Source organism: Aulonocara stuartgranti (genome assembly GCF_965226115.1).
Source record: "Aulonocara stuartgranti genome assembly, chromosome: 12".
NCBI lineage: Eukaryota > Metazoa > Chordata > Actinopteri > Cichliformes > Cichlidae > Aulonocara > Aulonocara stuartgranti.
In genome coordinates, this window is record NC_138948.1 from 38,133,738 (window position 1) to 38,160,617 (window position 26,880).

The 26,880-nt window shown below is 42.9% G+C and overlaps 1 protein-coding gene across 1 annotated transcript; it reads left to right on the plus strand.

Moving 5' to 3' along the window:
• The first annotated feature begins 418 nt into the window (after window positions 1–418).
• On the plus strand, window positions 419–26,284 carry niban2b (niban apoptosis regulator 2b). The gene is made up of 14 exons (XM_082555320.1): window positions 419–725; window positions 11,318–11,448; window positions 11,684–11,812; window positions 11,901–12,006; window positions 12,722–12,889; window positions 15,563–15,678; window positions 16,327–16,431; window positions 18,113–18,275; window positions 20,445–20,632; window positions 20,757–20,912; window positions 22,085–22,198; window positions 23,338–23,445; window positions 23,587–23,698; window positions 24,329–26,284. Exons 1-14 carry the CDS (start codon window positions 671–673, stop codon window positions 24,964–24,966), a joined length of 2,289 nt encoding a protein of 762 aa, XP_082411446.1. The 5' UTR covers window positions 419–670; the 3' UTR covers window positions 24,967–26,284.
• The last annotated feature ends 596 nt before the right edge of the window (window positions 26,285–26,880 follow it).

Here is a 26,880-nt window from a genome sequence, read left to right on the forward strand (position 1 = left end):
CTTCTGGACTGGAGTGTGGCTCAGTCAGTTTATACATCTATATTCTCATATAAACACCACTTGCTCTTAAAAACCCAAATATCGCCCTGCGTTCCTTTGTAATATTTCGTGCACCCTTAACTGAACTCTGCTTTTCTGTAATGTGAGTATTTGCCTGTATTCAGCGCATTCTAACATCACACGTTCAAATGTCTCCTCCTGTCCACAAAATGCATAATCCCCTGTCTCGTGCTTATTCATCTTCTTTAGTGTGTTATTTAAACCTGTGTGACCAGCTCTCTCTCTCTTGCCATTGTATCTTCTTTTTTACTGCTTTGACTTCGTCTCCATTGTCCAGCTGCTCTATAATAACCTTCCCTGTCCCACAGCGCTGGGTCTGCTGTTTCCCAACGAGACTTTAACGTAACGTGGCTGCACGGCAGAAGTTCTCCTCCTACTTAGGAGGGTGTGTCTGTCCGAGAGAAAAACGCACAGTTCTTACACAGTTTGAACTTCCTTTCGACAGCTTCGACTTGAGTGTTTGGTACCACCCGTTATTACTGACGCTGCAGTCATTTCATGAGCGGACAGGGCTGCTGTGGCAGGAGACACGTCTCTATAGACTTTATTGTTTGTCTTAAAAAGTAGTTGTCGGTCTGACGCAGCGTTCGCGTGGGACGCTTCACTGATCATGGGGGATGTGATTTCTAGTCACCTGGATGAAGGCAAGCGGGAGATTATCACAGGTAAGGAGCGCCGCGGGTGATTAGTTTGATGAGTGCTGGTTTGGCGTGTTTTCCATTTTGCCACAGTGTCAGCGTGAGTCCAGCACCTCTTTGTTTACTAACTAAACGGGCTTTTTATCTGCTTCGTTGATAAACCACAAATATCCACGTAGCGCGTTGGGCACCGCACCGCTCTCTTTCCTTAGCTGGACCAAACAGCTCTGTCTTTAGGGTTCGGGTTTGTTCTTTGTCGTACTGAAGCGCTTCCACGACACCAAAAGAGAAGGAAAAACTGGAAACGTAATAGGAAATGATGTGACCCGTTAAAGTTTGTTACAAATGGGGAGTGCAGCAGATAAAGTTCTGCTGATCGTCAGTGGCCCTGCCTCGGACATGTCACAGCCTATCAGGTTTTCTCTAATATGGAGTCTTTGCTGTCGAGTCTGAAGCGAATAAGCTTAGCTGCTGACATTTTTCAGCAGCACACTCGTGTACAGTATCTATTGGACTTAAGTGTCACAGTACTCGTGCCTGGTCCACACAGATGTGTCTCATATAAAAGGCATCACTGATGACCTCCTGATGTTCCACTCATCTTCTGCCCGAGACTGGACGGAAGGTTCCGTTGGACTCTGACTTTGCAGTTTGTGTGTTAGGAGTGGAAAGTTCAGGTTTAGCAATTCCTTATTTTTGGCTTGTTTCACCTCAGTTCTCTTTATTTGTGAGGATTACAGCTGACAGAAGAATCCACAAGTATGTTGTAACTTTTGGTGGTGGTGGGTGGGGTGTTGTTACAATTTCTCCTGAACTGGGCCAAATTTCAGGAACTTCAGTGACTTTTATTACACTCACAAAAAGTGTTCATGTTACTGTTTCATTGCTTAGTTGTTGGGATGTTTAATTTTCAAAACAACTGACACACATATTTTTGTAGGGTTAGTCCTGACCAGTCCTGACCTGATAGACCAGTGACCTGTACGGGGTTTGGGTTTCTAGGCTCTTTATCTTTTTTTCCATTTAGAAAATGAAGCAACGTACATAAAATAAAGAAGACCGCACATGAAGGTAGATATTTGGGCTCAGTTTTCTAGTACTGGATTAAAATGGACATGAAACACATCATGTATAATGACTAATTGACGTCATGGAGCCCTACATAGATGTAACTCTGTCTGTGAAGCTCGATTTAAAGTTTTAGAAACGTGTTTAGCGCCATCTCCTGTCAGTACAGAACATTACATCTAAGTAACGTTTGGTTGGCTGGTTGGTTGCTGCTGATAGACTTTAATTAGTTGATATAAACTAATAACTGAACCAATATAATGAGACTTAAACTAAAAATCCATTAAAGGGTTTCACTTTGTACTGACTTTGGCTGCAACAGTGACATTGATGTTCAAATGAAGGATGCACTGTTCACGTTCAGTCTCAGGTGAGCGTCTGTTCCTGTCACCACAATTAAAACCTTTACTGGGAAAAAGCTGGTGGGAGTCTTTCATCAAAGCACCAACAAACTGTGACATGAAGAAAAACAAACTTTGTCGCTGCTCCAACCAGTAATCCTCCAGAAGTATTTAAATATGCAGATGAACTGTTAACCTAGTCTGATACATGTTTCAATTATATCGTTTGCTGAAGATATTTTACATCGAAGCATACCTGCAGCAAACAGGGCTGCAACTAAAGGGGGGCGTGGGGTGTACTAGACCATATTTATTTCAAGGTTGTCGTCACATTTTTCAGATTGAAGGAGAAATAATATAAAGTCTTAATTAAATTGCTTTGATATTTAAAAATATAGAAGACAGAGTCAAGGCACATTTCTTATACATCTTATTTAGCTGAGTTTGACTTGAGATGTTTACTTTAAAAACATTGAGTTTCAGTTTGACATATAAATCCAATGAAAGGAATGAGTTGTTTTTGTTTTTCTGACAGATTAAAGTTAAACTTTTAAACACTGACGTGAAAAAAGTGTGGCGCCTCTTCCTTGGACTGTCTTGGGGTTTTTGTTTCCTCCCCGTTGCGCACACACGACCTATTTTCCCTGCAGACGTACTGATGGGATTCCTGATCGGTAAACTGTTTACAGCATCACAGACCAGGAAAACGTGGAGTTTCTGACTCCAGCATGTGGGTGAACCACTTGTCAGCTAACTCAAACAGGCCCTTCTCCACACTTTTCTCATTTCTAAAGTGCTTTACAAACCTGAATGTTACAGCCAACAGGGGGATTTTCCCGTATCAGTGCAACTAGCTACACAACAACAACACTTACTGGTTAAGAGAGAGTGAACGTGGACAGTATGTCCTTGGTCTTAATATGAAAATGTTGCAGCAAAGTAAGCCCCTTAAATGAATCTTTAATTTTCCTTCCGCTGAGCTATTGGGTCGGTTACATTAGTTTATGTTACCTAACTGGTAATGACCGAAACCAACCAACCCAGTGATGTAACACTGTGTACTGGAAGAAGATGGCGCTGAACAGATTTAATACATTTTAACTTTAAGCACTGTAAAGTAACGTAACAGCTTCACAGTTTTTGTGTGTATGAAGCTGACAATGCTCGCTTCCACAGGTTTGTTTTTGTTTTTAAAGTCTTCTCTTTTCTTTTTACTAAAAAATGATTTGAGGTTTGATGACTCGTCTGAAGAATTAATTGCAAGTTTTGGCCACAGATTCCCAGAAAGGCCAAAGAAAATTTGAGTAATACTAGACTTGGATTTGGCTATAATACAAATAGAATCTACAGAGAATGGAGGAAGTTGAAATGTGGGATGAACCTCATTGGTATAGACCTACAGACATTCAGTGACCTTTCTATTTTACACTGACCTCCACGCTTGATTTCTGCTTAAAGTTTAGAGGGATTACCTAAAGCTCAGGAAACTTAGTGAATGCCATGATTGAGGCTAAAGATAATTTTTTCCTTCACTGTCATTACAACTCAGAGTAGCACGTACACGTATCAGATGTGGAATTTGAGGAATGCATGAAAAATACGTTTCTGTGTGGCTGGATGGAAACTTTAGCACGCTGAGAAGCTGAGTCCTGTTATTGAAAACTGAGAGTGGCCTCTGATACCACATGGTTTAAAAGCAAGACTGGATTAGTAACAGATTATTTACATTTATATTTTGGAGTGAGCATGCATGTAAAAACAAAGTCTGTGAATATGGCCAGTTACTTGTGTGTTTTGGGGGTTTTTGTGAGCAAAACACTGAAACGGACTGTAACAATTAGAGAAATTAAACTCATCAGTTAGTGTCCTGGTTGCCTCTTTGTTTTAACATTTAGTCAGGATGCATGAAGATACTGACTGTTATTATTGGGCATTGAGTTGTCAGCACTTAATTGGTACTATGACATGTGAAAATGAGAATGTCATAGCTGCTAACAGACTGTAGTTAGAGAAAACTGAACTATTGTTGACTGAGTGGGTTGTCTGGGGTGGGTTATGGACACATGAAGAACCAGGCAGCAGGAGAATCATAGTTTCACTGAGCAGAGTCTCCAGATTATGGATTACCCCGCACCTCAGTTCATTGACTAAACCCAATCCTGGGTTTCTCTGTTATTGCCTTCCAACCTACTTCTGCATGGGCGAACCTTAATCTGGAAGTCCCGAGGTGAAAATGGGAGACGCCCCCTAGGCTGGTGGAGAATGGCCGACCTAAGGTCCTGTGGGGCTTCCAGATACAGGTGGCTAACCAACCGGACATTGTAGTGTTGGACAAGCAGAAGAAAACGGCCGTAGTGATTGATGTAGCGATAGTGAATGACAACAACATCAGGAAGAAGGAACACGAGAAGCTGGAGTAATACCAAGGGCTCAGAGAAGATGTGAAGGTAACGGTGGTCCCCGTGGTAATCGGAGCACTCGGTGCGGTGACTCCCAAGCTAGGCGAGTGGCTCCAGCAGATCCCGGGAACAACATTGGAGATCTCTGTCCAGAAGAGCGCAGTCCTGGGAACAGCTAAGATACTGCGCAGGCCTCTGGTAGAAGACCCGAGCTTGATAAACTGCCCGCAGGGGCGAGAAGGGGACATTTTTTTAATATTTACACATATATGTATGTCAAAGTGAGTTTGAGAGAGAGCGCAAACGTTCATTTTCACTTCACTTGTGAAAACTCTCTAACTGTACCGGTCAGTATCTACACTGAAGATAAAATGAGCGTCTCGTTTAAAACCAAGAAGACTGAAGAATGGACACTATTGGTTGGGTTTATTTGCTCCAGTTGTCACAGTCAGTGTTTCAGTGTTTTGCTTAATGAAGACTTTGTTTTTACACGGATGAATGTAGAGCTTTGCTTTGTCTATGAGTGAGTGAAACAGGAAATCCCCCCCTCCCTCCCCTTGTCCCTGGCTCTGTGAAATCTCTAACCTCTGACCTGTATCTTCCTGTTGCCTGGTGACATGTGGTCCTCTCACCTTCAGCAAACACCCAACTGATCGCACAGGTGATTGTTTTAAACAGGTCTGATAAAATGAGAAATACTTATTTCAAAGTTAACTTCTCCTCAATAGAAATATATGACATGGCCAGTAAGAAGTCGACAGAACTCCTTCTATCCATGTTTTGACAGACGCCAACAAAATTATGACATTTAAAGCAGCAATGAAAGGCCCTCGCACCCTGGGAACAGCCAGCGTGCTGCAGGGTGAGTCACACAGTCACATGGCTGATTCAGTGTCACATCACTTCCTCACTGACTGCTCTTTGAGTGCTTGGAGCAGAAAAGCGCTAACATAAGAGACGGTCTGTTTACAACTGACCATTTACCTTCTGTGCCCACTAGGTGGCAATATAGAATACCCACTAACTATATGACATACTGCTACATATCGAGTGGAACCATCAATTAAAATGTTGCATAGATTGGATCATGATTAGAAGCTTTTTGACAGTAGGTGGAACTATAAACACGACCTAATATGGGCACATAGATATCTCCAGTCTCTGTCTTCCATCAGGAATTTGGGAGTCTGGGAGAGATTCCCAAAAGTTGAATCTGGACGTAACATTTTCTCAGTTGACATATACAAGTGACTTCTTGGATGAGTGATGAAAAGTTTCTCCCCATGAAAATGCTACATCCAGATGAACGGACTTGACTTTTTTGAGGTTTTCTTAACTGGATGATTCAGCGTGCCACTGGGGCAGATTGAACAATGTTCAGTTGAGATGTGCGATATCTTCTCCTGTGTGAATTATTTCACGAAAATTCAAAAGCTTCACAATTTAACATCACCAAGGTCTTTAGACTGTACTCATCAAAGGTCATGTTGATCTGATGAAGTCCCGGGGAGTCTGTCAAAATTATACTTTAAATTCAAAATAGCTGCCTTTCTTCTGGGTTTGGCGTTTAGCTCCAAGAGATGTTTTGTACATCTTGAGACATCACATAAGCTGCAAGATTTCACAGTTGAAACGTAGAGCCATTTTGTAATATTCAATGACCAGAGCCATACAACCTGAGAGCCTTTAACACGCTGCACGTTTCTGCCAAATTTCATGACTTTTCCAGCTTCCCAAACCCCTCAAACTGCTTCCTGTTTCATGGCGAATCCCCAGCCACCAGAGCACGCCAGCATCATCAAGTTCTGATGTGTATTCAGACTGCTTCTGAGGTGGACGTGCTCAACCTGGAAGGAGCAGTAGGTGACAGCTTCCTGTCGTCACCATGTGGTGCTTCATCTGTTCATGGACGGATTCCCATCACACCGGAGAATGTTGGGAGGATCGTACAATGTGTCTTTGAGTTACAGCTGTTTCCTGCTTACTGGCAAAGTTTCTCCAGTAAGCACGCCAATAAATCGCCATTCTGCCCGGGTCGCGCCCTTTGGCGAAAAGTTTTGAACATAAAGTGAGACATTCTCTTGGAGGCTTTTTTGACCACATTTTAGGCTGTTCATCCCAACCACCAAAACTGTTCCTTAACATGTAAAAAGACTTTGCTGTTGCCATCAGGTGCTACTGTGATGTCAGATACTGCAGTTAGATGTGTTCAGGGATGGACTCTATCACACTTTTGGTTCAAATTGGACAATAAATGTGTTAGGGATGCAACCATTCAACTAATTTAATTGACACAAATTCTTTGCTTGGACGCTTTGTGTACTGCAGCGGTCTATAGTGCGCCATTGTCACCATGGAAATGCGAGCGATTCACCCACGTTTGTGACTAAACTAGACCTGCAGTACAAACGTATTCAGCAGTCACGTGTAAAAGTCTGACAGGCTGAGCTCAGGTGGAGCTTTTTCCAAAAGCTTTCATAACATTTTTCAGATTGAAAGTGAAATAATATAAAATATTGTGTTAATTAAAGTGCGTTAATCTTTAAAAATATAAAAATAAAAGCTTTTCATGAGTTGATAACAACAAACACGGGCTGGTAAAACTCTGAGCCAGTGACCTGAGGCTTGTTAGGTAACACATTATTATTAACCATCATAATTACTCGTTTTCAGCAGTACAAAGATGTTTCATCAGCGCTCAGGCCAAACTTTAAAATGCTGATATTGTCGCTTTTCTTCATCGCAGGCTTACAGACACAAACTCCTCACTCGTTCACTCTCACACACAAACACTCATGAACACACACCAAACCAAAACACTGCATGAACGCTTTCAGTCTCCTGTTAATGTCAGAAAGCCTTCCAAGAACACAGAGTAAAGGTACAGTTTCTGTAGTTTAGATCGCACATGGCTTCTTTTATTTGACTTTGACCTTTCACTGTATAGGAGAGTATTTCGATATTTTTGTAATTAAGAAAATGTTTTCCAGGTTTCCAGCTCAGCCAGGATATTTTCTTCATTCAACCAGCTGTTCTAAAAACTGCCTGAAAAGCCTCCAGCATGCTGCAGCAAGAAGCCCATCTGATTTCAAAGACTGTTCCAGTACCGTACTTGGTTCTCAGACTACGTGCTTAATTGTGGCTCCTGGGCTGTTTAAAAGTGGAGTGGAAGGCAGAGCCTTCAGCTTTGTTCTGTGGAACCAGCAAACAGACTCTGTGTCTGGGACGGCTGTCGCTCAGGGAGTAGAGCACGTCATTTTGTTATGGCCACTCCCCTTTTTGTATACTCAGTAGGGTTACCCCCTGCAGAGGTTCAGTGATGGTAGTTAAATTGATTGGCTTACACCAGGGTAGAGGCGTCGGGATGGTTTAAATAGGCCTGCGCTCTCCCTCCAGGAGGGCATCTCCAGGGTTATGTTTGTTTTCCAGTTGCACTACTGGTAACGTATAGTTTTGGCTGGATCAGATGAACCTGAACCTTTAGTGATGATGAAGGGGCCTTTCTCGGATCATGTGACTCATGTGACTGCAGAAAAGGATCTCTATGATACCAGAACAGAAACTTTGTAAAATGTGATTTAAAATAAAAATCTATAAAGAACATAGAAAACAATGAAATGCAAAACTGTTTGTTTTTGGTTTTTTAAGGGGGGAGCGAGATGATCATTCATTGTTAATCGTCTCCAAGTACTTGCTGCTTGTGTTTTCTGGGGCTTTCTGTGTAACATTAAAGGGTCTTTACACTCTAAATCTGCTGCGTGGAGGTCGCCAACTTTGGCCTATGAGCTTCATCCAAATTGTAAAGCAGCTTCCACTGGACTCTGGAGCAGTGGCGACATTTCTCTGGAGTGAGGAGTCTAACTTCTCCGTCTGGCAACTTGATGGACGAGTCTAGGTTTAGCGGTTGCCGGGGGAACAGTACTTGTCTAACTGCACTGTGCCAAGTGTAACGTTTGGAGGGGGGCTGTTTGTGAGGAGTTGCTACTTAGTTTCACTGAAAGGAACTTGTATCGCTTCAGCATAGCAAAACATTTTAAACAATTTCATGCTCCCAGTGGAACTAGTTTGATGATGGGCCCTTTCTGTTCCAACATGGCTGTGCGCTGCTGCACAAACTCCATGACGACATGAGTGAGTGACTTTGGTGTGGATTCTTAACCCAGTAGAAAACCTTTGGAATAAGTTGGGTCAGAGATTGCCAACCAGGCGTTCTCATCAAACAAGAGTGTCCAAGTTTACAAATGTGCCTCGTGAAAGTTTATTCAAAATTCCCGTATTCGCACTTCTAAACCTTGAGGAAAGTTATACGGTTCAAATTCCTTGAGCCCCTGCTGATTCTGCAAGTTTGCCCAATAACAAAGAAATGTTCAGTTCATAGTTTCAATGGTGGGTTTATTTGAACCGTGAGAGACGGAACCATAACAAAAAACGCACTTCAATTTACACATTAATTTGCATTTTAATGAAGGAAATAAGTATTTGACCCCTTTGAAAACGTGCTTTAGTACTAGGTGCCAACATAGGTTTTGCCAATACCAGAGGTCAGACTTGTCTTGTAGTTGGCCAAAAGTTTTGCACACATCTCAGGGTGGATTTTGTCCCACTCCTCTCTGCAGATCTCCAAGTCATTAATGATTTCACTGAGTCAGAACATTAACGCTATCTGAATGTGCCCAGCACTGCAAGTATGCCGTCATAGATCAGGTTTTATATATTAAATATTTCTTCCCAGAAACTCGCGAGAGCAGGACCAGAAAAGGTGGCCGACGGTTCCTCCCTTTCTTTGTATTTATCACACAATGAAGACGTAGACAGAAAAATACTGTCCAGCTTTGTTAGAGAAATACAAACAACGAGTGACTTTGTAAATGCGTTTAAGATAAGGATGTGGCATTAGTCGTTTTAGGTTTGGTCATCGCTGGCGTCCTGCGTGTGTCTTTCTGGTGTTGATGGGAGCTCATCACTGTCAGTGTACAGTGATGAGCTTATTTATGCACACCAGTGTAAAGCAGTGCTCTCATTATTTACAGGCAGTAAATCATTTTCCTTGTCAGAGGTACTCTCTTCAATCGTGATAGGATTGTCGTGTCTTGCATGACATGACGTTGGTGCTGGTGGTCCATTCATCTGGGACTAATTCAGCCATGTCATCTGTAACTCCTGCAGTATCTGTGTCCAGCCGCCGCCGCAGTCATTGATATTCATAGTTTATGTGAAAAACAGTGACACAGATGTTTACAGGAACCGTTGCAGTTTTGACTGCAGCTACAACTTCAATATGTTACTTAAATTCAATGTTATTCATATAATGCCAACAGTCAAAGCCTCTTGGCTGCTCTGCATTGTGACATTAGCTATGACTCCTAACCACTCCAGGGTATAAATGGTTTGTGTTAACCCTTCTAGGGCTGCAATACATTGAGAATTTTGAATAATTCAATAATAAAAAAAGTCTTGACGCAGTGTTTACTTCTATGCTTCCTTTAATGCACAGCTTTGCAGCGTGCCGATATGTTAGACCAGAGTGTTGCATCCACTGAAAACAGACCTGCAATACAAGCAGCATCTGAATAAAAGGTGACGGCGTTAAGCCCACACAGCCCCCAGTTTCAAACAGAAAGGCAGCAGCGGTGAAGACGCTGCACAGTTTTAACGTGAGACTGGAATCTGGGCCGCATGTGTGTGTAAAATGAGTTGGACACCCCAAAATTCAGCTGTTTAGCCATTCACACTGGTCCAGCCCAGTTTATCTGCCCCCACCCAGGTGGGGACGGTGATTCAGGCTTGTGGGTGGGAGTTGGGGTGGTGGCTGGGACGGATGGATGGCAGAATGAGAGGTGAATGAATACATATAGTATGTGAATAATTATTTATTATCTGAAAGAGTTTGTATACATGTAAAAGTTTCTTCTTCGGTTTGGTGCTGCTTTCTTCAGACGTTTTGTTTTTGGCCGTTCCAGATGCTCACCTGAGGCAGGTCGAGTATAAAAGGAGGCCAGTCGCCTTCAGCGGGCTGAATTCCTGTTCCAGTAATAAAGGCCAGAGGATGAGTTTAATTCAGCCTCAGGCCGCTTTGTTTGAACCTGACAGTGAGACCATCTGTGTGACTGATCATACAACAGAAGCGTGGGCTTCATTTACCTGTGTGTGTGGAGATGTTCTCATCATGTGCAAAAAAAAAATCAATTTCACCGTTAGACTCATGACACGTGCATGTCGGCCAGTTTGTTCTTACCACTGTGCACATGTTAGTCAGTTTGCCTCCAAATCCACAGGCTTGTGCTTACATCTTGTAGTCTATCTGCATACTGCCACGCCCCAATTTCTCTATATAAGGAAACAAGGTTAGCTGGAGAGAAAGCTGTGACTGTTTTTAAAGAAGGCAGCACCAGTAAGGCAAGAACGCAGGAACAACTCGGCCTGAAGAAACTAACAAGGTCCAGAAGGAAGACAGGAATGGTTCCACTGTCTGTGGGCCGGGGCCAAGACATTAGACTGAGCAGTAAGATCCAGGCTGTGTGCGATAAGACAGGCCTCTTTGTCATTTCATTTTCTTTAGATGTTGGTCATTTTTAAAGAAAATGTCATTTTAATCCTGAGCTTCTGGTTAGATTATGATAATTTGGTAAACTGCTTTGCTGTAAATAAGAACCAAAGAGAAATAAGTGTCGTTGTTAACAGTAGAGCTTGTAAAGAAAGACAGGCCCTTTTAATTTGTTTTGTAACCCAAATTCAGGTTTTTTCTTTTCTTTCATCATGAAACATTTGCGCAGATTTAATTGTATCGTGTGTCGTGTGTTTGTGTTTGCAGCTCGGACCGGAAAGGTGATTGCTGAGTTTGGGCGTTTGTATGAGCAGCAGTACGCGGTAGCTCTGTTCAACAAAGTTCGCTTTGACGTAGAGGGAGGAGGAACCCTGCAACCTCAGCTGCTTCACCGCAAGGTACAAAATCCTCTCTGAAAGCTCTGCTTTTATTCCAAACACCAGCGAGTGATCGTTGCAGTAAGGATGTCCCACGTGGCTCATTGTTTTGAGTGTCACACCGATGCTGCTCACAGATTAGCGAGCTATGTCTGTTAATCATTTGGATTATGACCATAGTGAGTCCTCTTGGCTCTGAATGGACAGAGAGAGACTTTAATGACTCAAAGGTTTCTCTTCGGTTTCGGTGTCACAGATTCCTCTGGAGAACAAGGCCATTTTTTCAGGCTCCCTCTTCCAGTACTTGGAGGAAAACAAGAAATGGAGGAACCACTTCCTTTCCATCCCAGACTCCCATGACGTCAAGTACTACGACAGCAAGGCGGTGAGACGGGTGCAGTGTTCTCTGTACATGAGCAAGTTTTACTCACTGTCTAATACATCGACTCTGTTCTTCCTTGGCTTCACCACAGTGCCATGACAGACTCCTCCATCCCAAAGGAACCATCAGCTGTGCCGGGTATAAAGTCCTGACATCTATGGAGCAATACCTGAATCTGATCAGCAACAGCTTGCCAGGTGAGGAGCGGGTAGGTAAGGAGAGTGTACTTATTACAGTAGGAAGGGGAAAACTCGAATCAACAGGAAACTCAGTTCATCAAATGCAATGATTTATTGTGGCAACTTAAGACATGCAGTCAGTGGGGTCAGCTTAACTGGTCACTGTGAACGTGTGACTGTGAGAGCCCTGTCCAGGGTGTACCCTGCCTCTATGGTAGATATAAGCTGCCCGATCCTGACCCCTGTTGTTCAGTAAAGACCACAGCGGGGTGAAGCTGGGGTGGATAGTGTGCATCCAACAACAGGTTCCAGGACTTCAGCCTTACTGGTTGAATGTTGTTGCTGAAGGCACTGAGCTCTCTCTGTGGTGAAGCAGACCAACAGTTCTCTTAGCTGTTAGTTGAGAGCTGCCATTGTCTTAGCTGTAAAAGGCTGATGGGGTAAAGCACACGCAAATTTGTTAATGAGGAAACTGGAGAGCGAGGATGCAGGAGTTTAACACTGAAACTGCAGATGTGTCTTCTTGGAGGCTGGGGGGGGGTTGCACTGGCAGCCACGGTGTTTCTGAATGTTGCTGTACTCAAGAAAAGGAAATGTTGACTGCAAAATCAGAAATGTTTGCACACCATCAGTGAGCACGGACAACATGAAGTCTTTTTGTTACCCTTTAACTCTACAGAGAAACTTCAGTGAGGTTTTCAGTGTATTATTAATGCAACGGTTTTATTTTTAGGTGTTAAAGCCAAGGTGGGAAGTTCCCCCTTTCTAAAGTGTGCCACTCCGTACCCTCTGATAATGTGGCACCCTTATGCCCGCCACTACTATTTCTGTGTGACGACAGAGAAAGAGCAGCAGAAGTGGTATATGGTACTCCAAGACTGTGTCAGACACTCCAACAATGGTGAGTCATGCTAATGTAATGATAGAATAACCCTTTATTGTCATTGTGCGTGTACAACGAAATGGTGGGTGCTCCACACCAGCTGTGCGTGGTGTAAAACTATAATAGTAGGACAGAGAGAATGAATAACAAACTAGAGGAATCTATGCAAAGCAGGAGGAAGGCACACGTTAGACAGGCTGCAAACGAAGAGCTGCTACTTTCAGTTTCATTCATGTTTGTCAGAGCTCTGGATTCTTCTCTGTGCTGTAAACAAAAACTAGATCTGCACGTTGCTTTTCTGTCTTCTGTGCTCCTGCTCTCTTTTCCTTCTCTGCTTTACTGACTCTTAAGTCTGTTGCTGTGATTGAGACTTGCCAATAAAGATGTCAGCTCCTGACCGGAGCTATAGCAGTAACTACATACGGGCCATAAAGTCCCAGATAGTCTGACTACAGTGAACGAAATGAAGTTGTTTTCATTAAATACCCTGTGACACAGTTTAGTCCTCGTACTGTCTCTCACACACACACACACACACACACACACACACACACACACACACACACACACACACACACACTCGTTTTTATGCACATCTAATTGACGTCGTGCTTACAACCATCAGAAGTGAAACTAAAACAAATATCCTGAGATAATTTAAATTTAACACTAAATGTGATTCAGAACATTTTTGCTTTTGTCTGTCATTTTTTGACATTTTATTTATAAATAAATAACAGTGCCAAATCACTACAACAGTTGCCTGAAGGCAGTTTATATTGTAAGGTCAAGACTACAATACAACAGCACGATTGGATCTGCACTCTGGGAAGGACAAACGTTTAACAGCAATCACAGCAGGGGGCATCTGTCTCCTGAGTCTGAGGAAGCTGAAGGCTCTGCCTCTCTTTGCACTTTTAAGCACCATAGGTGCCACAAGTAAACCAGCAGCCTGACAGTACAGTGCTCTGCTGGGATAATACACTTCTATGATAAGGTTTTTGTTTTGTTTTGTCTTTTCAGAATAATCTGCTCTCTCTTTCTAGTCCCTGTCAGGACTCTGGCTGCAGCATTTTGGATCAGCTGAAGGCTTTTCAGGGAGTTTTTAGGACTTCCTGATAATAATGAATCACAGTCGTGCAGCCTGGAAGTAATGAATGCATGAACTAGTTTTTCAGCGTCACTCTGAGACAGGATATTTCTAACTTTAGAGACAGATATGCAGACTGAAGGGCAAACATGACTCCACGAACCCTCAGTCTCACTGGAGGCCAAAGTAAGACCATGCAGAGTGAGAATCTGGATAGATGCTGCATTTCTACAATTTTGAAGGCCAAGTACAAGAACCTGTGTTTCATCTGAGTTTAGAGCAGGGGTGGCTCAGAGGCCACATTGACTTTTAAAATGTGACGGGCCAGCACCAGATGCATGCATATCAAACATAAACATTAAGATCACACTTTTTTGTCAGTGAATCAGAATCTCCGGTTAGTTTTGTTGTGGCAAGAACAGATCTGAGGTGTTCATCACTCAGCTGGGATCTGTGGGTGCTGCTTTGTCTGTTCACACACATACGTGGAGCCAAACAACACCAGCATCCTCTGTGACATCATCTGGATGCTTGGTCCCCTCACTCTAAAGTGCATTTTACAACTGGCTTCACTGCGTGATCGAGGTGCAGCACAGACTTGCACAGGGCTTCCTGGTGGATTATGCAGTGTAAAAAACCAACCTCTGCTCAGGGTTGTCCTCTTTCAACCTGCCCTGGATTCTTCTGAGCAGCCCGACTTTTGTTCCAGTCAGATTTGGCGATCCATCTGTGGTGGCCTGACGAGTGTACTCCGAGGTAGCTTGTACCTCTTGATGACCTCTGCCGCGTGTCATACAAGCCCTCTCCCCACATTTTCCTCTTTATGGATTGCATGGCCAAAAACTCCTGTTATCTTAAAATTAAAAATGAATCCCTCTGATACAAATTAAAAGCTGAGCAGTGTCCTTACACAACTAACCTATAATTACATGGCAAAACAATTACCTTACCAAGGTACATACATTAGTTTTAATTATGTAGTAAAACTAACTTGCAGATATATCCTAGATGTTGTTCAGACACAGTTATGAAATCTGATCATTTTTACTCACATTTCTCGTGTAAAACACTGAATATGAAGCCAACAAAATTCATTCATTGTAAAAAGTCATCTGGGCTCCTGCACCCGACCGACCCCCAGTTTAATAAGTCATCTGTTCATTCACCAGCTCGCAGTGTTTTCTTCAGCAGGATAAAATGATGACACTGTTTGTGTGTTATGTGTTTAAACTGCAGCTTGATTGGTTGGTGGAGGCGAACAACTAAAAACAGTTAACTGTAATTTATCCATCCATTAGTTTATATTTACATTCAAATGAAGCGTGGATCATTGTAGGAGTTGTGTGATTGATGATCAAAGTATAAAAAGTCTAATTAATTGTGGTGAAACAGATTTGTTCCACTTTTGTTCTTGTTTGAAATCGCCTGGTACCATCTGAAGGAGAGAAAACTCCATTATTTAAAAGAGTCTCCTTAATCTCACGATGCTGCATTCTGTCATCAGCCCTGCTTTCCCTCCTGTTTTACCTTCATCATTTCTCTGATAGAAGACCTGCAGTTATCAGTTAAAAGTTCACTGACGGCTGCTTCTTCAATTCCAGGTTTGTCAGATGAGAAAAAAGTTCAGACACCAGCCTTCACTAATGCAGTGCGACTCTACCGTCAAGCTCAAGGCCAGTATGGCACCTGGGAAATGATGTGTGGTGCACCGTCACAGGTAGCGTTGGCAGAAATGTTCTTCTGTGGCCTCAATCGGACTTTGGGGGGGGGTTGGAAGCTGGGATGAATCAGGTGCTGTGTCATGAAATGTAAACTTGATGTCCTCCCTCAACCTGATTTTTCATTGAATTGCGACACGAGGTTATTCAAAGTTTTCACCAAACACCTCTGATGGTCAGAAGATTAAATGCTTTATGCACATGTTGCATCGTAGTCAGGCCCTGCTGTGCGTGCTTCAGTGCTGAACAGGTTTTTCTAGATGCTTCTTCAAACCCAAATCACATTTATGTCATTTAAATTAAGTTATTGTCTAATGCTGTGTTTTTAAATCATTCTGTTTGTCTGATTATGCTTTAAAAAGGCGCCCACAAATAAAATGTAATATTATTAATTATGTGATAACAGACTTGGTTTGATGGAAGCATAACCACCTTACGTTGTCTTCTGTGGAAGAAAACTTAATTGCACGCGCTGTAGTTCATCTCACATGGCCTGTGTGAGTCCCTCTGTTATGTTCTGCTTCCTTACATGTGGCAACATGGAAAACGTACAGAGAGAGGTTACCATGACGATCACACGAGCGACTGTAAAAATGCAGAGCGCTCGTGGTCCTCTTATTTGTATGTGGGAATCGTTTTCCTTGTAGATCTTGTCTAACCTGGTGATGGAGGGCCTCCTCTCGGAGCTGAGAGACCTCATCTCCCCCCGCCTCAAAGGCAAACTCCATGAGAGACAAAGGAACTGGATACTGGTGAGGAACTACTCTGGGATTATTAGACTCAGTCTTTAGCAAAATAAGTGTTAACCTGCAAGTTTGGTGGATACTGCACCAGTGATTGGGGGACTTGTAAATGTTGACATCACCTGTTTGAAATGCTCCTTGTTCTTCTGGAACTTTTCAGGGTCTTTTTAGCACTTTTGTTTCAAACATGGTGCTATTTTGCCAGAATAACAGGAACTTTAATGACAAAGGTGTTGTGTGATTCATTCAGATGTACACTACCAGTCAAAAGTTTTAGAACACCCCAATTTGTCCAGTTTGTCATTGAAAGTTATGCAGTTGATTGTCTGATTGCACTCTGAAATAAACAATAGCGTAGTACAAATAAGCACGTGGAGTTAAAAAAAGAAATCATTGAATCAGTTTATAGACTAAAATGTATTCTAACCTTTGACTCACCAAAGTAGCACCTTTGGCAGATAGAGCAGCTGAACAAACCTGTGCCAGTCATTCTACAATAGAAATCAAATATTCCCCATGAATGTGGACCTTGTCGCTGCTTTGCTTTCCCTCTTCTGTCCAGTTCAAACCAGCTGGATGGGCTTTAAGTCTGCAGACTGTGCTGCACACTCCATGTTTCCAAGCTCACCATCTTGTTCTTTGTTCCTGAGGTAGTTCTGGCACAGCTTGGACTTACGTTTGGGTCGTTATCCTGCTGTAGGATGAACCCCTGACCAACTGCACACCAGAGGGTCCTGCATGGAGTGCTGTGGTAGCTGTTTTGGTTCAGGGAGCCTCTCACTCTGTACGAGTCACCGACCCTGGATCCAGCAAACAGCCCATCACACTTCCTGCTCCATGTTTGACAGTTGATGCCACACACTGTGGATCCGTCCTTTCACCTACTCGACAGCGCACAAAGATCCTGCGTGATGAGCCCAAGATTTCAAGCTTTGATTCATTAGTCCATCTTACCTTCGTCCAGTCTTCAGTAGTCCAGTGTTGATGTTTCATGGCCCAGACAGACCTGTTTGTCTTATTCTGACATCTTATCAAAGGCTTTCTTGCCGCAGCTGACGAGCGTATGGCACCACGGTGTGTCCAGCACTGCTTCTATGCAGGCAGAGGGGGGAGTAATCCAGAAAGTTGGAACAGCTGCAGGAATTAGTAGCAGCAGCTTTCAAGGCTTGATCAACCTGCATTGCTGCAGAACAGATTTAACCTGTTAACCCTTGTTGTCCCTGAAAAAGGCTTTTTGTATGATTCTGAAATGTACATTATTTTTCAGTTTTGAGTAACTGCACCTTTGTTTATCCTCTGGCAGTTCACCCTCACCTTTGTACCATTTCAAGCTGTTCATTGGACTGAATGACTTGAATTGCAGTAAATAACTGGAAAGATTAGGGTGTTCTAACTTGTGACTGGTAGTGTATGTATAAGCTTGGAGCTTATTTTAGTAATGTGAGTGCAACAGAAAAAAAGCTGATCTACATTTCTTCAAAGGTCTGTAGTTCCACAGGACCTCTCCAGCAGGTACAGCCCAACTGCTTGCAAATTCACCTGTAAACTCAATAGTCTGTTACGCAGATATACAAATATATTCACTGCATGCATTTTCCAAACCATTTAGGCTACTATGTGACACTTAAACAGACGATGTACTGCACAGGTGTGAGTTTGGCAACATCAGCTGTGTGTTTTGTGTTTGTAGATCAGTGATGCTGTGTACAGCCTGGTGCAGGCGCAGTGCCAGACGCAGTATGAAGCAGTGTTGCAGAAGTGTGAGGCTAACCGCTCTTCTTTAGAGGCCTCCATACGAACAGACGTGGACCAGATCATCACATCCAAGGAACACGTGACCAACAAGATCAGAGGTTGGATAAGAGCAACACTTCTCCTCATTCAGATACTAGCAGCACATTTCTCAGAGCATTTTTCATCTTTGGTTAGTTACAAGCCCGTCATCGATAGAATACTCATGGAAGTAGAAGTCGTAATAATAACTGTAAATGTTAAAGCAGTGTTGTTCTAAATATCTACAGGGCTTAAAATTCTTACTGTGGGTTCAGTTTTAGCTGTAAATGTGGATTCATATCTTAATAGGAACGTTTATTGCTTGTTTCTAAAACTGCACCATGGCAAGAGTATCAGTGAGAATGCTTGTGTATAAACCTATGAAACCTATAGTTTACCTGCTTTGGAACAAAGGAACAAAGGAATGATGATGCCAATCATCCATGCAGTTAGATGATTGGTTCTAAATGTAGCTGTGAGAGAGAGAGTAGCCAGAGAGACGTCCAGCAAGCACAAGGAAACCAGACAAACTAACAAAAAGGCCAAATCAGCAACTAACTTACTGTTACATATTTGTAAAAATACATAACGTGTGTGTGGAGATGGATGGAGATATGTAGATGTTACATTGTCTTGGTTTAAAAAAAAAAAAAAAAGATAATAAAAATATAGCAATATCTCACAGTTTGATATTTTAACATCACTGTCGACCTGTGGAAAGCAGGGAGACAGTTTCAGAAAGTTTCAGCTGCAGATAGGAGACATTAAACCAAACAAAGTTACTGAAGGGTAACTTTTTAAATTGTATGATATCTCAAGTCAAGTTGGCTTTATTGTCACTTCAACCATATACAGTTTAACAGTACACAGTGAGGCGAAACAACGTTCCTCCAGGAACCAAGGTGCTACATGCAACATAAATTAACTAATCTAATCTACGTGTGCTTCTACTTGTTTCCAGCCAATTAACTCAGTTTAATTCAGCTTTATTTTTAATATCTCCAAATCACAACATTCACCTCAACAATCAGACAAAACCTATGGACAAGCACTTTTGCGACAGTGGGAAGGAAAAACTCCCTTTTAACAGGAAGAAACGTCCAGCAGAACCAGGCTCAGGGAGGGGCGGGGCCATCTGCTGTGATTGGTTGGGGTGAGAGAAGGAAGACAGGATAAAGACATGCTGTGGAAGAGAGACAGAGGTTAATAACAGATATGATTCAATGCAGAGAGGTCTGTTAACACATAGTGAGTGAGAAAGGTGACTGGAAAGGAAAAACCCAATGCATCATGGGAATCCCCGGCAGCCTACGTCTATTGCAGCATAACTAAGGGAGGATTCAGGGTCACCTGGTCCAGCCCTAACTATATGCTTTAGCAAAAAGGAAAGTTTGAAGCCTAATCTTGAAAGTAGAGATAGTGTCTGTCTCCTGAATCCAAACTGGAAGCTGGTTCCACAGAAGAGGGGCCTGAAAACTGAAGGCTCTGCCTCCCATTCTACTTTTAAATACTCTAGGAACAACAAGTAGGCCTGCAGAGCGAGAGCCAAGTGCTCTAATAGGGTGATATGGTACTACAAGGTCATTAAGATAAGATGGGGCCTGATTATTTAAGACCTTGTATGTGAGGAGCAGGATTTTGAATCCTGGATTTAACAGGAAGCCAAAACAGGAGAAATCTGCTCTCTCTTTCTGGTCCCTGTCAGGACTCTGGCTGCAGCATTTTGGATTAACTCTTTTAAATTTATTTATTTTATTTCACCTTTATTTATGTAGGTAAACCTCATTGAGACAGTCTCATTTTGAGCAGCAACCTGTTTTAAATATCCTCACAAAACTACAGCTTGATAAACATACTGTAGTCATTATAATTCATATAACAACTAATTAACTGGAAAAAAAAATAAAATAAAAGACAGTAACAATAAAACATGAACAGGAGCAGCCCTGATGCTTCCTCCGTTGTCCTTAGGATTTGTTTAAAACCCTTCAGTTCAGCATTGTAAGAAAATGCCTTCTCCCCACGTTCTGTACGTACTGAAGTGACTGATAGAAGCTTGTGAGTGGAGGTGTTAGTTACTCTGTTTAGGTGACACACAGGAAGGTAGATGCACTGCTAGCAGACAAATTACTGATGTATAACTGAACAACTGGAGGCTTTATTTACAGGTTGTCACATTTCTAATTTGACATAACGATCCCAGACGTCTGCCTGAAACTGCAAGCCTGCTTTTCTCTCTTGTTTTGCAGCCGTGGTTCTTCCTAAAGCAGAGAAGCTGCTGAAGGTGAGCATTCAGCCCTACATCAGCTCCATCCTAGAGGCCCTGCTGGAGCCCACCAGCCGAGGGTTCTTCGAGGTCCGCGAGGTTTTCTTCCGAGAGCTGGTGGACATGAGCAAAAACGTCCTGAATGAGGGCACTAAGGAGATGGTGGCACAGGTGAGCACGTAGAGGAGGTCCTCCTAGAGAGGGGAATTCAGTAAAGGAGATACTCCCTCTGCCTCCATTGAACTCAGAAACATTTAGTGACATTCAGTGCTTGTAATCTATTCCTCTTCCTCAGCACATGGAGAAGATCTCAATGCTTGCCTTCCATCCAGTGAAGATGTGCAGCTGCTATGAAAAGGTGATGCAGCTGAGTCTGGAAGGTCTGGATCAGAGATTTGACATCTCGAGCCCCTCGGTGTTCATCCAGAGGGTCCAGATCCTCATGAGAGAGGTGATGATCGCTTACTGGCAGCTGGCTTTTCAAAGCAGTGCAGCTTTAACATATTGCTGGAGGTCTAAGTGATGTATTGATTACAATCGTAATTTACTGTACGAATGGTTTTCTGATCAAATGTATTTTTAAAGATCTGCATTTTATTTGTTGAAAATTTCATTTTATTACATTTTCTAATGAAACAACACGTTACAAACGATATAAACGGAGGAGAGGGAGGAGGTTACAATCAGCACTTACTGGTAAATAAACGTCACACACTTTGAAAAACAAACTCCCCGCTGTATTAGGAACTTGACCGTTCTCAGATCCCTGAATGTGTAACAAATACAGGCAACGTAAATCAAAATGAATATAGTGAAACAAATGATTCACCTTCACTAACCCAGAACAGAATGCAGTTGGAAGGAAAACAATGACTCGAGAAACAAGTAACACACAAACTCATATCAGCTGACTTCCATGAAAAGGCGAATGCATTAGAATCACTGATGTGTGCTCTGAAGAAGCTTAGAACACTAGCAGACACTAAAACATAAAACACCACAAAGAAATGCTCCCGTCTGGATTTAAACATCTCTTATGCAAATATCCTCCATTCCTGTGTATTAAATCACATACAAAGTACATTATGTTGTCGCCTTCATCTCTTAGAATTGAGATGTTCAGTGATTGCTGTAAATTTGTCAGGATGAGATCAGAAAGTTTTATTTCTAAAGAGAATAGTTGAGTTATTATTGAATATGAAATACTTTGTGGTTTGTTAGTCTCACTGTCCGTGTTTGAACTCGAAACATTTCCTGCCTCCTTTTCTGAGGTCAACGTTACACTGCTTATGTCTGCTTTAATTTTGTGTGAGCATCTCTCTACTCTCAGTGTTGTAAGAATAAATTAAACTTGAATAGTTGCTGCTCAGTTTGCAGAGGAATTGAGTACCATGAACACAACAGGACTGCAGGAAGGCAGCACTTCTGAATGAAAGTGTATTTGCTTAGAAGGGGAAGTATGACTAGGTGGAGGCACATCATGGAGCATCAAGTTTTGGATCAGTTAATAGATCTTCTTTCATATCATATTTATGTGATAATTGTCAAAGTCAAGCTATTATAAAATATACTGATACATTTGAATGCACTCGTGATAGTGTCCCCATCTGTGTCTGTTTACAGCAAATGGACAATGCTGTTTATACATTTGAGCAGATCCTTCACCAGAGTCTGGAGTCTCAGGGCGGTGAGGATCTCTGTAAGACTATCCAGCGCTGCCAGGACAGAGTTATCAAGGTAAAACACGTGATCAGTAAAAACCTGTTAGATCACCATTTTCTCCTAAACCAGAAACACATGGAAGAGGAGGACTGGGGTGGTAGATTTGAAGGTTGGTGGTTGGATTCGCTCCACTTTACAACATCCATATAGAGTGTGAGCATATTAATCCATCCATCTTCCTCTGCTTATCCTGGGCCGGGCCCAGAACACCTCACCCAGGATCCATCCTTGTCAGATGACTGAACCACCTCAGCTGGCTCCCTTCGATGTGGAGGAGCAGCGGCTCTACTCTGAGCCCCTCCTGGATGGCTGAACTCCCCTATCTCTAAGGGAGAGGCCAGCCACCCTTCGGAGGAAGCTCATTTCGGCCGTTTCTTTCCGCGATCTCGTTCTTTCGGTCACTACCCACAGCTGGTGACCATAGGTGAGGGTAGGGACGTAGATCGACCGGTAAATTGAGAGCTTGGCTTTTACACTCAGCTCTCTCTTCACAGACCGGTACAGTATCCACATCAGTGCAGCCGCAGCACCAATCCATCTGTCGATCTCCCGCTCCCTTCACCCATTACTCGTGTACAAGACTCCAAGATACTTGAACTCCTCCACTTTGGGGCAGGAACTCGTGGCCTGTTGAGCTATCAGGGTAGAAGTGCCTTAGTCAGGGAGGTCACCACGAACCTGATGGTCTCTCTGAGCTCCGTCGCTGCCCCGTGGAGAGAGAAGAACCATCCAGAAGGTCAACAATTTCTGCTGCAAAAATGCTTCAGCAAGGGGGAGGAAGACTGGAGATGGAGCAATACTGGAAGAGCATATGGGAGAAGGACGCAACACATAACGGCAGTGCTCGGTGCCTATTGGGTCTAAGAGCAGACCACAGCAACCTCCCTGAACTGGGACCAGTAACCATCACAGTGGCAGACATCCAAGAAAGGGCCAACAACCTTCCTCTGTACCACATGGAAGCTCCTGTCAAAGCATTCACATCATAGCGTTGTGAATGCTTTCCACATATACTGCATTTGTTCAAAATGAAGTTACAGCTTATAGTTGCCATCTGACACACACACACACACACACACACACACACACACACACACACACACACACACACACACACAGTAAAGCTGTCCTTTTCCTTCTTTCCTGTGGTTCAGAAGTTTGACTATGACAGCAGCACAGTGAGGAAGTGTTTCTTCCGCGAGGCTCTCTTGCAGATCTTCATCCCCTACATTCTAAAGCAGCTCAACCCTTGCTTTGTATCTGTGAGTACATCACCTTCTCTCTTCCCCAGAACCTGGAAAATTAATAATGCACATTTAGCTTTTTGTTTCTGTAACAAAGAAAAGCATTGTGACTGGTTCATTGTTGTTTGTTCTTGGTTTCATTCTTCTTTGAAACACCAGGAGTTGCCACGCTTTGAGGAGCTCATCTTCGAGGACTTTTCCCACTTCATCCTGGTAGAAAACATCTTTGAAGAGGTTGTGCTGCAGTCAGTCATGAAGGACATTATAATGGGTCAGTCTTCTTTGGTGGTATATCTGTATCGATGAAGAAAGACAGAGTGAAAGCAGTCAGAACTGAGGGCCTTATTATACTACCAGGAGGCAACATTGCAGGCAGTGCAATGGGTACCATTAAGAGGAAAGCCTGCATGGACTCACAAAGTAACAAATCAGACAGGACATGATGAATGTTGATCAAGACAAAAAGGTTTCAAAGCAAAATATCCTGTCACCCAGAGAAAGCCAAAGCACACTCTGCAAGTATTCAAACGACACAGTTCCCCAGAAAGGTCCTCGAGTCCAGACGGGTCATCCACTAATTCCTCTGATTCCTACATTTGGTACATTATGAAAAATCGGCCTTGAATTGTGCAACAGATCAAAGTGATGCAACACAGATGCTGGTATCAAATTCTAAAGAAGCATTTAGTGTTTAACAAACGTCTCCGTGTAGTGGTCACAGCTGCTTTCACTGTGATAAGATATTCAGATTAAATATGATATAAAAGTGGCATCTTGGATCCATTTAACCCGGGAGATCAGCATCATTCATATTGGTCCCCGCTGTACTCTGTGCACACAACATAAGTCATTGAACTTATTGTGAGAATCCACATTTGAACCCTTTTCTCTCTGTCTGCAGCTGTAAAGGAGGCGGCAGTCCAAAGGAGACACAATCTGTACAGGGACAGTATTGTTCTGAGCAACAGTGACCCCAACCTGCATCTGCTTGGAGATAATCCCTCCATCGACTGGGCGGGACAGTACGGAGGCGACCAGGAGGAGGTGGATGGGGCAGAGAATGATGCCGAGTACAATGGTGAGGTGGAAAGTGTGACGTCCCGGAAGAAGAAAAGAGTGAAGCAGGTGGTGTCCTTGATCCAGACGGACGGCACCGCTGTCCTGCCTAGCGAGTCGTGCCTGGAGGTGCCTGGTGTTGAAGACATACCAGAGGAAGATGGAGAGGGGCGGAAAGAGAATGGAGCTGGGGAGGAGAACTCTGAAAACAAACCTTTGTGTGACCAGAATGGATTTGCAAGTCTCAAAGCCTCCACAGGAAAGCCAGAAGACGACAACGAACCCGAGGAGCAGCAGAAAGAGGAATTCCAGGCGACCGAGTCTGCTGGAGAGGGAGAGGAAAGTCAGGCTGTGGCAGAAGAGCAGCCATCATCCAAGCAGGAGGAGTCGGAGGTTTTACTCCTGCCTCCTGCTGCAGCAGCACAAAAGGAGTCTGAGATTCAGGAGACGAGCGTCGCTGCAGGAGCCCAGCGACTAAAGTGAATCCTGCCCGCTTCTTTTTGCTTTTCCCGTTTATACCAAGTTTAAGACACTAAATACCTTTTTTAACCACAACAACCCAAACTTTGTCTTCACCTGGTAGAAACATGAGCACCGTCTGTGTGCTGTGTATAAATGTGACAAGCTGCAAGAGCGCCAGGATCGAGGTGCCTTCAAGAAGCTGGATGTTTTCTGTGGTTTGACCTTCAATCGGACTTTTCTAACTGCGTGATTCAAACTGTAAGCATTAAACTGTCACTGAGTGATGAGCAGCTTAAAGAACGTGTGACAAAAGAATGAATCCTGAGTGCAGACGATCGTGTCCATGTCAGCACGAGTTTGTTTTGTGGTGGTGGGAACGGCACCGTTTTACATCAGTAACAAGAAAGATTTTATTAACTGTCATTTTACATCATTTTCTATCATTTCCACACTTTTTCATTTTTAGATTGAAGTTTCTGAAGCAAATGATTTATTGGTAATAAATTATCGATCAAAAGTATATTTGTCATCGTTTCTGTTGCCACGTGCACACCAAGGTTAGTATAGGGAACTAAACAAAACTTAAAACTTTAATGAGAATTTTATTTCAGTTAGTAAAATGTAAACAGTGAGCGGCGTACAGACTGCTCCTGGACAATAAGAAACACAAGCGTCACCACACATAAGCTGTCCCAGGTGATCAGGACGTTTCTCACGTCCTTTCCACCTAAGAACTACATCACGGCAGGATGGAGGTGTCTCTGTGTACATGCATAGACTAAGGTGACAGGTAATGGGTGTGAATGTGTAACCCATATTTCTAATGACCTGAATCCTGAAGAACGTCCCTGTAGAGACGAGCAGAATGTCAACTGTTCGTTTCACAACAGAAAACTTTCTGTTCAACTTGGAAATGAGCAAAATCTGAGGCTATGATTTTCTTTAATGTTTGACATTTAGGTGTTTTTACGGAGCAGTTCTGCGTTGTCCTCCATCCTTTGCTCTGGTTTGAATCTCTGTTACTCATCTATTGATCACACAAATGTTCCACGTCTTCTTTTTGTGTGTTACACTTATTATAAACACATCCCCGCGTCACTGTTGGTAGAAAACTAAAGAATTGAAACTGTATTTGCCTTTGCAGTTTGCACTTTCTGAACAATATTCCCTGGATTCAAATCAACTGTGGAGAATCTTTTACTGCATAAAGTGTTTTTAAACTGTAGATTTTATGAGGTTGACTTGAACAACCCTCTGTGCACTTTTCCACTGTGTGCTGTATTTCACTTTTTAAACTCTGAGCACAAATAAACTGAGGACATTTTTCTCCAGTATTTTTCCTTATGTGCCATTCTTATACTTAGTTGCAGTGAAGTTGCATGAGTATTTATAAAAATGTTTTAATCTAGTATTAGCATATTTGCAGAAGAATCTGAACAGTTCCTCTGACACTGCTGTAAATCCAGAGTTGCTCCTTGACCTTTGTAGTCAGACGTTACTTGTTCCCTTCTGTGAGCTGCAGAGCAAGATCACTGACCTGGTGCTGGGCGGGTTCATGGGCTCGCGTAGAAACAATCCACTATATCAAACCTAAACATTATTAAGACCATCTGAAGGAGACGGAGCCTTTTGAGCGCTCTGTCTGCCTGCGTCACACAGTGCAGCAGTTTTGTAATTAAAGAGCAACATCTTTACAGGAGCAGTGAAGCTGTTATTGCTGGATACTGGTCCAGGCTGATTTGTGATTGGATGCTCGTGTCTTCACGCCTCTGTTGCTTTGAGGTGCCAAGATTCTCATCTTTACAAATCAAAGTCATTTGGCCTGAGCTTTGAATATGTGAGTCGTATGTCTGTTTATTACGAGTACACACACGTATAAAAGAAAATCATGATTTTTGCTGTGGACTGTGACGACTCGTGCAGGATATCCATCCA

What these genes read in the sequence shown, in the direction of transcription:
- niban2b (XM_082555320.1), top strand. Translation starts at nt 671, where the DNA reads ATGGGGGATGTGATTTCTAGTCACCTGGATGAAGGCAAGCGGGAGATT. An exon ending in CTCAGCTGCTTCACCGCAAG is followed by an intron (nt 11,449 to 11,683) that starts GTACAAAATCCT and finishes TCGGTGTCACAG; the next exon opens with ATTCCTCTGGAGAACAAGGC. An exon ending in TCCAGATCCTCATGAGAGAG is followed by an intron (nt 20,913 to 22,084) that starts GTGATGATCGCT and finishes GTCTGTTTACAG; the next exon opens with CAAATGGACAATGCTGTTTA.